The sequence below is a fragment of the Mustela putorius genome, unplaced genomic scaffold, assembly GCF_011764305.1.
Source record: "Mustela putorius furo isolate JIRA1106 unplaced genomic scaffold, ASM1176430v1.1 tig00003869_pilon_pilon_pilon, whole genome shotgun sequence".
In the NCBI taxonomy this organism is placed as follows: domain Eukaryota; kingdom Metazoa; phylum Chordata; class Mammalia; order Carnivora; family Mustelidae; genus Mustela; species Mustela putorius.
The window spans coordinates 5,121,883-5,136,279 of record NW_025422021.1 but is presented as its reverse complement, the minus strand read 5'-3'; the positions used below and the strand labels follow the sequence as shown (position 1 = coordinate 5,136,279).

General features: G+C 44.2%; 1 protein-coding gene across 5 annotated transcripts in view; it reads right to left on the bottom strand.

Annotated features, from left to right (window-relative positions):
- Window positions 1–9,811, bottom strand: part of NFE2L2 (NFE2 like bZIP transcription factor 2) — a 34,290-nt gene extending 24,479 nt beyond the window's left edge. For 2 of the 5 annotated variants that reach the window (XM_013046813.2, XM_045066686.1), the window contains exon 1: window positions 9,596–9,811. Coding sequence is in view for 2 of the 5 variants with exons in the window: in XM_045066686.1 (XP_044922621.1) it covers window positions 9,596–9,640 (45 nt within the window). In the remaining 3 variants the exon portion in view is untranslated. Of the gene's footprint in view, window positions 1–8,435; window positions 8,905–9,595 lie in introns of those variants that run through there. The other 3 variants (XM_004774408.3, XM_004774409.3, XM_004774407.3) reach the window with 2 other exon arrangements.
- Window positions 9,812–14,397: the final 4,586 nt, after the last annotated feature.

Sequence of the window (14,397 nt, the reverse complement as noted above, 5' to 3'; positions counted from 1 at the left end):
AGGGAGGGGAGGACAGGGACTATGGGCATTCTAAATTCCTGTTCTGCCATTGGAAGGGCCATGGCCCTGGAGAAGTTACTTAATTAACCTCTTTGAATGGGTTTCCTCGTCTGTGAAATGGAGGTAATGGCTCTTATCACCATAGATTTATTGTCAAGATCAAGTAAGAGAACATGCCCAAGACTTACTACAGTGCTAGCAGGTGTTCAGTGATCGTTAGCTTCTCTTCCTTCCCTTCCCTACAAAATCGCTAGCTGTCTCTATTCAGATGTCTTGTAACATCAAAAGGCTGACTCTTTTTCACACCAGAAGTGAGTTAGTGAGTTGGTAAAAGGTGAACTGCAAAGAATAATTGTCCTCCCCGCCCCCACCCATTACCACCTTCACCAGCAATGCTGAAGAAAGGGAGAAGGATGAGCTATCTAGGGGAGTCATTTCTATTCCCATCTCTCTGCGCAAGAAAAGGCTTTATTTATTAGGATCAATGAGAAAAGATGTGAGGTTCCCCAGCTCTCAAGATATTTTCCCCCTCCTTTCTGAACTCCCCAAGTTCAGGACCCAGAGGCCAAAGTCCTTCAGCAACACCAGAAGCAGCCCTAAGCGTAATCTATCCTGCCCTTGCATCCCAGGGACACCTCAAAGGGGAAAGAAGCACATGACCCAGCAACAATGGGGGCACTCCCCCAAACTGGGAACTCCCTGAGTGGAGACTGTGTCTGTCCTCCACAGGAATTTCTAAGACTACATTATGACTGAATTGCCCAGTGGTCACATATGTGCACTCAGCTAACTAGAAGGGGTACAGGAGGGGTGCTGGGGGGTGGGAGGGAGAGCTTTCATCTCAGGGCTGCCAGCTCCTGACATGGTGCCAACTTCTGGCTGCTCATCTCTGGGTTGTCTGCCCATCACCTAAAGAACTAATTTCCTATATTAAATTCCCTGCTTGAAATATCATGTGGTTTCTGGTTTCCTAAATTGAACTCTGGACTCCTTAACTTCTCCAAAGAGTTTTCTCAAGAACGACCCAACCCTGTATTATCAGGGTCATTACAAGAACTAAAGGTTATGAGTGTAAACAGCACAAGTAAATACTCGAAAATGCTCTCCCTGTCCTCACATAGAGAATCTAAGGGCAAGCTGCAAAGTAGTAAGATTTAGAAGATCTTCAGTTAAAAATTCCAGGTCCAGGACGCCTGGGTGGCTCAGTGGGTTAAGCCTCTGCCTTTGGCTAAGGTCATGATCCCAGGGGTCCTGGGATCGAGCCCCACATCGGGCTCTCTACTTGGCAGGGAGCCTACTTCCTCCTCTCTCTCTCTGTCGGCCTCTCTGCCTACTTGTGATCTCTGTCAAATAAATTTAAAAAAAAAAAAAAATTCCTCAGGAAGAATCCAAAAGGATTATATTCTCCCTGGGTTCATTAAAAGAAATCCCTTAAGCTAGTTTTCTTTTTCCTCCCAATCTCTTTCCCTTTCATGATAGAACCTTTCCCCCATGTCAAATAGAACCTGATATTTTCCTTCACAGAGTCATCATCCTATTCTCAATCCACTGCCCCAAGGATTCTCTCAAACACGCAGCTGGGTAAAGAATTTTCCAGCACAGGGGGCGCCTGGGTGGCTCAGTGGATTAAAGCCTCTGCCTTCAGCTCAGGTCATGATCCCAGGGTCCTGGGATCGAGCCTCACATCCGGCTCTCTGCTCCTGGGAGAGCCTGCTTTTTCCTCTCTCTCTGCCTGCTTTTGATCTCTCTCTGTCGAATAGGTAAAATCTTAAAAAAAAAAAAAAAAAAAAAAGAATTTGCCAGCACAGGGTGAGCCTTTGTCTCTGGAGGAGGGGAAAAAAAAAAGCCTGAATTCACAGAATGGTTCTTATTCTTGGTCCTCATCTCAGCCTGGGAACCAGCAGAAAAACACACAGGCCAGGGCCCACAGCTAGCACAATGTAAACCAGCCCTGTTCCTGTCCTTTGGGGCTGTTCTCTCAATGTATATTTTAATTATGTTTCATTGAGACTTACCAAGAACAAAAACAACTTCAAATTTTTCCCTACTTCAATTAAAAAATACAGTTTTTGTTTTGGGTGGTTTTCATTACCAGAATTTTAATGTTAATACTTTTTATTTTCCCCTGTATCAAAAAATTCAAGGTTCCTCAACACTGCAGACACAGCAGCAAGACTCCCCGATCAATTCAATACTATAAAACAGAGCAGCAAAAAGGTCAAACCTCAAGCTCCTATAGAAGCAGCAGCATTCTACAGAACACTACGGTTCACTGTGTGTCATACCTGTGTTCCAGTTCTGTTCACAGAAAGCAACAAAACACCATAATCCTTCTCCCCTGGATTCTAATTCCGCAGACTGGAATAGGCCGGCTTCTACATGCATGTGTGTTATTTTGTGCAGAGGCTGGAGCGCGCTGCCTGTTCCCACCCCGTCCGCCAGGCGGGGCTACGCCAGCTTCAGAAGGCCCCGAACCACCTTCAGTTCTCCCCGGGGGTACTCCTGTGCCATTTAACACTCGCAAATGATACAGAAATTAGCCTCAGTTTTCAAAGACGTACAGCAGAAAGCTATTCAGCTAAGTACATCTTGCAGCCACTGAGGTAGAAATATAAAGTAGACTTCACCAGGCAGAACACAGGGAGTCAAAAAAATGAATTGCTAAAAGCTGCCTTGTAGATTTAAGGTTTTTGTTCTTTTTAAATAGGATAATGAGGCCAAGGAATGCAGAGCAAGGAACTTCCTGGAATAAAGCAAAGTCTGTCCTGACCGCCAGGCTCCCCAGCATGTACCCAAGCACACAGCCCTCACTGCCTTTTCTGTGCGAGTCCCAATCACAGGTCACGTTCCCCACCAAGGACAGGAAAATTCTGACCCACTTGGAGAAAACGTTTTGATAACAAAATCGCCACCCAAATCAACTTCAAGAGCTTAAAGAGCTCAAGTTATATATACTGAATTTCAAACATTTTGCCAGGCATCTTAAAAGAGTTCCCAGATTTAGGTGTAACCTTAGGTTGTGAAGGTCAGTGATCAAATATAAAACCACTTCTTTTCATGGATTTAAGACAGACATTCGAATACCATATCTTCGATGGGTACCAAGACCTGAGCTTGGGGCTCTAGGGCATTGGTTCATAAACCTGACTGCATACTGGAATCCCTTTTCAGAAGCTTTAAAAACAAAAACGAAACAAAAACTTGCTGCCTGGGTCCCATCATCACAGACTTTTCATTTAATGAGGGATAAGGCCTGGGGGCGCCTGGGTGGCTCAGTGGGTTAAGCCGCTGCCTTCGGCTCAGGTCATGATCTCAGGGTCCCACATCAGGCTCTCTGCTCAGCAGGGAGCCTGCTTCCCTCTCTCTCTCTCTGCCTGCCTCTCTGTCTACTGTGAACTCTCTCTGTCAAATAAATAAATAAAATCTTTTAAAAAAAAAGAGGGATAAGGCCTGGATGTCAGTATTTTGAAATACTGATGGTGATTCTACCAGACAACAGAATTTAAGAACCACTGTTGCAGGGAACAAAAAGAAACAGGTAAAGTAGAAACAACCCAAAAGCCCATCAACTGATGATTAGATAAATTAAATGGGGGGTATCCATACAGTAGAATAGTACTCTGCAACAGAAAGAAATGAAGTCCTGTGCAACCCCATGGTCGGACTTTATAAACACATCAACTGAAAGAAGCCAATCACACAAAATGGTATGATTTCATTTATACGCTATATCCAGAATAGACGACTCCACTGAGACTGGGATGGCTGCATGGTTACCCGGGACTAAGGGAGCTGAAGAGAAATGGGGAGTTACTGCTAGTAAGTACAGGCTTTCTTTCTAGGGTGATGAGAATGTTCTAAAATTGACTGTGGTGATGGCTCCACAACTCTGAACACACTAAGTCACTGAATTTGTTATAATGGGTGGAATATACGGCATGGGAATTCTAGCTCAAAACGCTGTTCTTAAAAAAAAAAAAGGACACAAATATAAATTCTATGCCCAGCTTTTAATGAATTTACAATCTAGGTGTACAGGGGAAAGAAAAAGAAACACAGTCAAGACAAGTATCAGAGATTTTTAAAAGCAATTTAATAAAATTGCTAACAGAAAATAAGAAGTCTAGGTTCAGGCTTCAAAGCCAAAATGATTCGATTTTTTTCTTTTCTTATACAATCATTCTTCACTTACTTAAAAAAAAACAAAATAAAACAAAGGCAATGGAGAGCTCAGATCTGGCCACTATACTGTTCCTCCGGCCCCAAAGTCTCCATTTCCAGGCTTGTGAGAAAGGAATGACTACTTAGCTTTGCCAAGGAATTTTTTTTAATCCTCCAGAACACAGGCTTTTGATGGGATTATAATGAGTCTCAAGAGTCAGTTATCAACAGGACCATTGAAAGATGGACTTGGTGATCTAAATCCTTCTCCTGTCCTAGATTTCTCTTTACCACCAGAGTTTAGGCCAAATAAATTTACGTGCTTACATACACAGCAACTCTCATATATGTGGCTTTATGACACAAAGGTATTATAGGTCACATGCAACAAAGATGACTGGTTAAAAGTGCCTTCTACACTAAGAGTTCCTAAAATCCTTCTTTTTCTTCATCTTCTTCTTCTTCTTCTTTTTTTTTATAAAGTAATCTCTACACCCAACGTAGGGATCAAACTCATGACCCTGAGAGCCAGAGTTGTATGCTCTACCAACTGAGGCAGCCAGGTGCCCTCTTCCTAAAATTTTTAATAGTTAAACAGTTTTTTGTAGCAGGGGCTGACCCACAGAAAACTCCCAACTTTAGGCAGAATGGAATTCTGTTTAGCAGTGTTGATTTTTTGAGGGGGGTGTCCATGTGTATGGGAGGTTAGTGTAAGAACACCATTTACCCCCTCCAATACTGTTTGAGAATGTAAATATTATTAACTTGAATGTATTTTTGCTTTTGTTTCAAACAAGAAAACATACCATTACCAACTGAGCAATTGAAAAAGCCTTGGCCTGTTATCTTAGAGCTGTTTAAACATTTGTTGGAGCATATTTAAAAGCAGGGGACAGGGGCGCCTGGGTGGCCCAGTGGGTTAAGCTCTGCCTTCCGCTCAGGTCATGATCTCAGAGTCCTGGGAACCACCCCACATCAGGCTCTCTGCTCAGCAGGGAGCCTGCTTCCCCGCCTCCCCTTCCCCATCCCCTGCCTACTGCTTTGCCTACCTGTGATCTCTCTCTGTCAAATAAATAAAATCTTAAAAAAAATAAAATAAAAAATAAAAGCAGGTGGCAGTGAAATCTTAGTAACCCCTAGAAATAGTATTACCAAAATATAAATTCTTTTCTCCATATTACAGTAAATTTAAAACAAACATACAGCCAAAGGTAAAGGAGGCAGGCCAAATACTGCATTTAGGAAACCTCTGTTCCTGTATCTTGGTGTGCAGCAGATTTCAGCAAACCTTCATAGTGCCTGGACCATGATCCACTCGATGGCAGCAGCATCCTTAATTAGATGAATAAGACAATAATTCTGAAAGTCCCTTGTTTAACAATAAAGACTAAGAAATAATATATTTAATTTTGAAATGTACTAACTCAAAACCCTAATTTAAGCTTCAACAAGACAGATGGGAGCTCTTATGCTTGCTTCAGTTCAGAAATGCCCCAAACAAGAGACCCGTGCTTAACTTGAGCCAACAAGTTTCTCCTAGACATTTTCCACTCAGATTCTCCCCATCCTACCCACTGACCTTCAACCTAGCTCAACCCTGTCTCTCCCACTCTTCGCCATACTATGTATCTTCACTTTCAAATTTATTTTTGACTACTACTTGAAAACAAAAAAAGCCAATGGAACAGGAGAATATACCAACTAACTAGACGAATAAAGGTAAACAAAAAGTCTGGAGCTAACAGGTTTAGTTAAGAAAAAGGAAAATGGTCCCTGAAGAATGTGATGTCTTAACCCCAATCCTATCCTTAATCTGGAACACTGCTGAGATCCCAGAATTTTGGGGTGGTCCTGGGGTGCCTGGCTGGTTCACTATAGCATGAGACTCTTGAGCCCGGAGTTTTGAGTTTGACCCCAAGCTGAGCACAGAGAGAACTTAAAAATAAATCTAGAACAACAACAACAACAACAAAAAGGTCTTGCCTCTCTAAATTAAACCCCTCTAGGACTGTACCTTCCTTAAAAGGCCCCCATGCAGCAATTCCATTGACAGGCTATACTTACTCTCACTGTATTTAAGGTCCACCTGCCCTAATACACACACAGTTACTGAATTTCTTGTTAAGTGGAAAAGGTGCAGAGATCAATCTTTTTGATTCCTGCCTTTCCTTACCTGGGTTTTTCCTCAATTAATCCACTTTTAAAATAAAGTAGGAGCTTTTCCTTCTGTTTAAAGTTTAAGTGGTCCTGGTCTACTTTGGAAGCGGTGAGTAAAAGCCACTGGAGTCAGACTATGCAGGTTTGATTCCCATCTTCACCACTCGATAACAGTTGGGGCACCTCTGGTGTCTGGCTGGCTCAGTCAGAGGAGCGTGTGACTCTTGATTTCGGGATCATGAGTTTGAGCCCCATACTGGGAGCAGGGATTATGTAAATAAACAGATGAATTAATTTTAAAAAATAGTTGGGGCACTTTAAGCAGGACTCTTGGCCCATTTACTCCCCCTGGAAACTTGAGATAATAGTATTTCCCATGGGGTTAGTGCGGAATTATGCATGTGAAGCAATTATTGCAGCGCCTGGCACGAACGAAGTGCCCAATAATTCATCTAGTATCATCTTAATGCCAAATTCTTCCTGCACCCAGGAGTTTGCACTGAAAAATTAACCCCAGATTAAGGACAAATTAAAGAGAAAATATTATTTATGCAAAACCCCCTTTAAATTATGCCCAGCCAGTAGGTAGGCAATTTCCAGAAAGATGTGCTTACAGTCCACAGAGGGGTTCTTTTCTACATAGCTCTGAAGGATATTTCATCCTGAATGAAAGTCAGTATTGAAAAAAAATAGTCTATTTGGCTTTCAACTCATCCCGGTAATCTTAAAGACAGTTCTTTTTCTCAGTATTGTTTATAAAAACCCAAGTTAATGAGAAAGAAACATGCCAAAAGGCCCAAGTTATTTTTAATGCAGAAAAACTATTGTGAACTGTGTATTTATTCTCCAACATGCAGCTTTTATAATCTCTCAAAAGTCTAAAAAGTCGTATTTTAAAAAGTCAAGGTGTTCTTTGCTCAACATTCATTCAGATGAGAGGCCTGTCCTATTTTTCTTTTTAAAAATAATCTTATCAGTCTAGTCCAAGATCAACTTCATCCCTTCTTAAAAGTACTTTAACTCCCCAAGACACCCTTGGAAAGGGTAATGGATGGTTCCTTCCACTTAACGGAAATACAGAATCTAAGGCTCTCCATACTACCCTGTTTATCAACATCTCCTCCCCACACACAGAATGAGAAATTGTATCCTAATACCACCTCACACCTGCAATTTCTTTGACAGAGGTCAGAATCTATTTTGACTCCATGGAAATCTTTCCAGAATACCAAAAATTATTTAAGATCAAACAGATTCTAAATTTTATTCCATTTTTTTCATAGCCTACAGATATGAAAATTATGTCTGATTAAAGGTGGAAAAGTAGTTACCTTATCAAATAAAACTGTATATTCACTTTTAAAAGAGAAAGCAGTACACATGCTTTTTGAGCTTTTGTATGCGTGGAATATTAAATCACACAGTTCTTTACCATATTATTTAAGAATAACAGAGGACTCTAGGCTACAGTTTAGAAAAGCAAAAGTCCATTAGCCTCATATCCTCTGATCCTGAAGACTACTATATAAACGGCTACACAGCTATATGAATACTGTTGAATAGTAGCTAAATTGAAAAGCACAATTTACTTCATACTCGTGGGAGTTGGGGGAATACGATCCTAATCATTACTGGGAGAAAGTTCAAGGTAAACAGCTTCAAAGAAAAAAGCACAATAAATTATCAAAAACTTAAAATCTTACTTTAAATCTTCAAGATAAATGTAAAGCTTCACAGATAATAATATAAACATACGCTCTTACTGCACTTTTTACGTTACACATTTCCTTGAACCAAGTATTTTTTCCTAAGGAACCAATTACCAAAAACAGTTTCAAGTATAAATTATCTACTCCTTTAAAAGTCCCTACAAAGTATGAACAGAAACTTTTCACTTTTACAACAATTTACAAAACTTGTTAGGAAAACACTATGAAACACAAGTGTCCCTTCCCTCTGCCTTAGCGAAAGAAGCAACATGCTAAGAAATCGAGGCAAATTCTTAAAAAACAGAGAAACTACATAAAGCATCCAAGGAAGAAATAGTTTATGATAGCAGAAATTTTACTAACAACCTAAAATCAAGAGAATTTCTAATCTACACTCGAAACTCTTACCCTTGACAGCACAGAACAGAATATCCTGCTTTACACATTTTGTAACTGCAATTCTGAAACGTTAAATCCAAAGACAAAGCCGCCCTGGGGAAAATAACAATTGCGCAACAGATCAACAGCTCCAACTTGTCCCTTGGCCCTGGCGCGGCAAGGTTTGCACGCTATAAAGCAGGAAAGGGCCAACCAAGGGCCGCCGTGACAGCCAACCGGCCACTCTCATGGAGGCCGAGTCCACGCACGCGGCGTGCGCCACTGGGGGGCACCGCGCGGGGATCAAGCTGGGGCGCGGCGGCATCCGACCTCAGTCCGCCGCCTCGCCCCCCATTTACCGCCCCGTTGCCAGGGGATGACCTCGGATCTGCGAGTCCGAACTTTTTCCACTACTCGAGCGAGCGCGCAGGGCCGCTACGGCCGCCGCACGTCGGGGCATCAGAGCGCGCCCGGCACTTTGTGACCTCTTCCCTCCCCCACCCTGGGGGCTGGGCTTTCTCGCTAGGCTGCCTACCAGCGATCCGACAGACAGACCGACGGATTGCTCTGGAAAGGAGCGCTCTTGGACGGCTCAGCGAGTGGGCGCGCAGCGTCACAGTCCGCTCCCACCGAGGCCGTGGATGGGGGCGGCGGCAGAGCAGGGGCTCCGGGTCCCAATCCGGAGGGGACCTCAACTCCCCCCGAGAGCGGCCCCGTGACTAGGCACATTTTTGCCGGCTCCGAGGCGGAGGAGCAGCGCAGCCCCGGAAGGGCCGGGCCGCGCCGGCTCAGACCGCCGGCGTCCGCCCCCTCCTCCAGCCCAGCCACCTCTAACTCCGGGGGCCAGCTGGGGCTCCGGAGTCCCAGCTCCGGAAGCTGGGGACGCGCGGCTAGCGAGGCCCCTACGCCCGAGAACGAAGCCTCCAGGCCTCCACCCATCCACCCTTCGGGGGCCGCACCCCCTACTCCCCTCGCTGCCCCTTGGGTCCTCGTGGCCCTCGGAGGTCTCGCTCCTCTCCTGACCCGGGCCCGGCGCAAACGCAGCGGCTCTACTGTGCGGCCGCTGCAGTCCGGACTCCGGCGGTAGACGGGAGACACCGGCTGCGGCTGTCCCCGCCCGGTCCGCGGCTCCCTCACTTCCCTGCCCCCGTCCGGGCACCACCGCGGGGCTCCCAGGGTCTGGGCAGCACCTGCTGGGACGGCAGTCCGGGCGGCGGTAGCTCCAAGTCCATCATGATGAGCTGGTGACCGTGTTCTGGCGCTCCCCGACGGCGGCTGTGTCCCAGTTGCCGAGGCGCGGCGCGGACCGGGCGGCGGCGGCGGCGGCAGCGGCCGTAGCTCCTCCAGGATCCCCGGCACTCGCTATTCCGCGACACGGCCCGAGAGGCCAGTCGGGATGTTGCCCCGCTCCGCCTCCCGCCCCCCCGAGGGCGGGGCGAGAGCCCGGGTCCTTCCTTCCCGGGCTGGCGGCGTAGGCCGAGTTTCCGAAAATCCCCCACCCCCGCTCCAGCTGACGCAAGAAGCTCGCTGGCCGCGGGTGGCGAGGGGTGGGGGTGTCCTTGGGGTCGGCCGTGGGTGGCCGGGGGCAGCCATGGGTGGCCACGGGCGGGCGGGGTGCCCGGAAGAGGGTTGTATTAGCTCTCCGCCTCCTGAGCTCAAACCCTTCTCCCCCCGCAAGTAAAACCTAGGCTTTCGGCCCGCGAGATTAAGAGTTGTTTGCCGAAGGTCGCTCGGATTCGGGCGCTTTGAAACAGTTTAAACAGTTGGAACAAACACGCCTGGAGACCCGGCAGAGGCGCCGGTATCCGAGTTGCGCCTCCCTGATTTGGAAATGCAGAACCTTGCCGGACTTTATCTCACTCCTCCGCTCGAGAGTGGCGCCAGTCCTGGGGGCTGGGGCTAGAGGTTTGGACCCAAGCCGTGCGCAACGCGGACTGCCCTCTCGCCCTCGGTCCCCTCCGGGGTGGGGGCCAGCGGGACTCGCCCAGGGCAGATCTGGACCGCGCGGGGATCTCGTGCTCGCAGTCACCCTGAACGCCCTCTGCTTACTCCCCCGCCCTGGCACTCCCGCTGGGCCCAGATCCCCAAGGGCATATAGGGAGGTCTCTTTGGGTCGGGAGAGTGGTCGGTATGGCCTAGCAAGATTCCCACCAGAGCGCACACACCACACTACAGATGGCGTCTTTGAACATTGCAGTACTACAACATGCCGTAATCTCTACAAGTTTCTTTTCACGTACCCAGGGTAAAATTTTAAGAATAAAAATAAGAAAGACCAAGTTATAAAATAGTTTGGGTAGTATGGATCTGTCCTGTAAAAACATACGGTGTCTAGGGAAAAAAATAGTTCAACAAAACAGTAGTAACATCACGAATGATTTTTACCTTTCTCGTTATTTTAAGTAAATTTTAAGTCTACAATGAATACGTATTACCTTTTACGTTAAAAGCGATTATTTAAAAAGTAATCATTGTCCACGAAAAAACTTCAATTATTTGAAAACAGGAATATTGTGAAATTTTGAGAGAAGAGATAAATGGTTTTGTTTTCTCTTATGCATCAACAATCTTTCTAACTCTTTAAGAACAATCTAGTTTCTAGTTTCTTGGAATTATGCAAAGCTGGGTGAAGTAGACAGTGTTGTTAGAAGTTTTACTATTTCATTCAAGAACCTGGCAGGGGGAAAAAAAAAAAAAAAGCCTGACTATTGCAGATCAACGCCCGCCCCCCCCCCCCAAACTGCAAAGAACTTACCTTCTCTTGGTTGCGTAATTTGACACTCCCAGGATTTATCTGTAAATTTATATGTTCAAATATTCCTTGAGATAAATGAAGCTTAAATTAATTGCTTGTAATTGAAGGAAACGTCTTCAACTTGAATTAAACCTTTTCAGCTGTTATTTAAAAAGCCAGCAAAATGATCTGAACATTGAAAACAAGCTTAGGAGCAATTACTTAAAATGAACCTGACATGAAACAAGCAGAGACATAATGAAAAGACATTTCTGCATCAAAGAAGGGCACAGAAGTATATTGTTAACAATTCAAGTTACTTATTAAAACTACTCCATAGGAGAAAGTAGACAATGAACCCTGGAGGCAGGACATACCAGAGTCATATATGACACAGCTGCTGCCCTCAAGGAGTTAATAAAGTATTTGGTATTTCCTTGTTAAGCAACAAATTTCCATTGAGTTTAATGAATGAAATAACCTTTATTTTTCAAAACTGTAGTTGCTGGGAGTGTATTATTTTAGGCATCCCCAGAGTACATATTTTCAAAGGGAGGAGAGTAATATGATAGCAGTCTAAACATGTTAAAGAAAATAAACATTAATGAAAGCTGCTTGGTGTTAAATGGTGATTCCACACAAGAAAAGGGAACCCTAGTCTCAGACCATCCATGTCAAAGAAGTTCCCAGATTTTGTAGACACTAAAATGACGTTGTCCTCATGTGAGAAGCTAGGCTCTTCCTTGTTCTGTAAACTTTCCTATTGTGCTGTGGGGGCACAGATAATATGCACTGAGAAGCTGTGGAGGAACAGGAAGGAAAATGCTGGTTTTCTTCTGTCGGGGTGCCCTGGGAATCTTTACTGCCTGCTCCTGTAGCTAATAGTTAAAATTTCCCCCAATTTGTTTCACATGCTACTAAATCTTGCACATTTCCATTGATGTCTGAATTCTCTCCTGTCTATGGAAAAACAACCCTCCATATATGCTTCTAATGTTTCAGAATTATAATACTTTGTTCTAGAGTTATTATTAAAAAAATAAGCATTATTAAGTCTTCTGAGTACATAAAGTTTGTATAGTGGTGATGCAGTGACCCACTTATTTCACCTTCTCTGTGATCTAATCTGCCAAGTTTGACAAGGCTATGAAAGCACCTACTGCTTTAGAATCCTTTATCACCTTGAGGCGACTTCCCTTTTTTTTTTTTTCACTTTCTTTCTATTTTATTTTTATTTTTTAAAAAGATTTTATTTATTTATTTGACAGAGTGAAAGAGATCACAAGTAGGCAGAGAGGCAGGCAAAGAGAGAGGGGAAGCAGGCTCTCCGCTGAGCAGAAAGCCCGATGAGGAGCTCGATCCCAGGACCCTGGGATCATGACCTGAGCCAAAGGCAGAGGCTTAACCCACTGAGCCACCCAGGCGCCCTATTTTTATTTTATTTTTTTAAGATTTTATTTATTTATTTGTGAGAGATCACAAGTAGGCGGAGAGACAGGCAGAGAGAGGGGAAGCAGCCTCCCTGCTAAGCAGAGAGCCCGAGATTTGGATAGTGGTGATGGTGATCCAAGCAGAGAACAGAGGCTTAACCCACTGAACCACCCAAGCGCCCCTTCACTTTCTTTTTAATTGTACTCTGTGTTTGAGCTAGAAAATATCTTTTGGAATTATAGTCAAAATTCTGAATTTGTCCAGCATACAGTTGGAGGATATTGGGTAACTAGGTTCCAAAAATGGCACCCAGTGAATCACCCCTCCTCATATTGATATGCTTGTATAGTCCCCCTACATTGAATCAAGACTGGCCCTGAGTTGCTTTGACTTATGGAAAGAGGGTGAAACTGATACTATGCCAGGTCTCTGCCCAAGTCATAAAGTCCTGAAATTTTAAATTTTCTACAAGAAGTCAGCCATCATGGAAGAAGTCTATCAGAAACCCTGGAGGAAAAGACTCCAGGTGGAGAGGAAGGCTATGTGAACCAAAGCACCAGACATGGAGTGAAAAAACCATCTTGGAGCCTTCTAGCCCACCCAGTGAACTCCAGCCCCCAACTGCAATCTGACATCATCAATGAGAGACTCCAAGCAAGGCCTATAGAAGACTGCCTGGCTGTGCCTAATCAGCCCAGAGAATTGCAAGAGATTATAATCAGTTGTTTTCAGCCACTAAATTTTGGGGGTGGCTTGTTTCTCAGCAATAGATAGCAAAAAGCATATATTAAATATCAAAGGCAAGTTTTCTCCTGGCTGCCTTTTGTTTGTTCACCATCATTGGGGGCACATATAGGGATGGTATTTTGCAATTTAATAGAGTCTCAAACCCTTTGAAGCAAATTGACTTCCCTGTGAGTGAGGAAGATATCTTTCCTATAAAATAGACTTGTTGCTACATAAAAAGTAAGTCACTTTCTCACAGCATACATCAGTATCATACCATTAGATAGATGATGGTGGATGATGAGATATTCTTATCACAATACCCCTAAGGAACATAGACATTTCATCAATAATAGGTGGAGATATAAATGCATGTAGAAATTCTGACCCTCATAATGACCTCATTTATACCAGTTATGTAAGATTCTTGCTGAATATCTGCTGAGGGAATTTGAACTTCAGGAGCAGTGTGGCCAGTGAGCTCCTGTATAGCAGTATTCAAAGTAATCAGTGTATTAATTTCAAAACACACCCATAACCTTGGTTCCTTGGCGTGCAAACCTCACTATGCAAACTACTGATACAAAGAGCTGTATATCTCCAAAGCCAGTTTTAACTTGTACAGTTTCCTGCTGATAATAGAAACAATGCTCTGCAGAAACTGCAATGCAGTGAGTGAAGAGAAAAACCCAGTTTAAAGAGTGCTTTTGAATTCTGTGTTGATACTTATATAAATATATATGCATAGGGAAAAAAAAAGACTGAACATATATGCTCCAAAATCTTAGTCATAATTATTCTTTCTTTAAAAAAATTTTTTCTTTATTTATTTGAGAGAGAGTATGGGGGGAGAGGGGAGGGGGAGGAAGAAGCAGGCTCCCAGCTAAGGAGGGAGCCCAATGTTGGGCTCTATCCCAGGACCCTTGGATCAGGTTGAGCCCCTGGGATCATGACCTGAGCCAAAGACAGATGCTTACCCAACTGAGCTGCCCAGGCGCCCCAATCACAAATATTCTGATTAGATTACTTACGGTTTTTTCCCCCCTCATTTTTGTCTGTCTATATTTTCCTAAATAAATGCCCACTACTTTTATAATAATA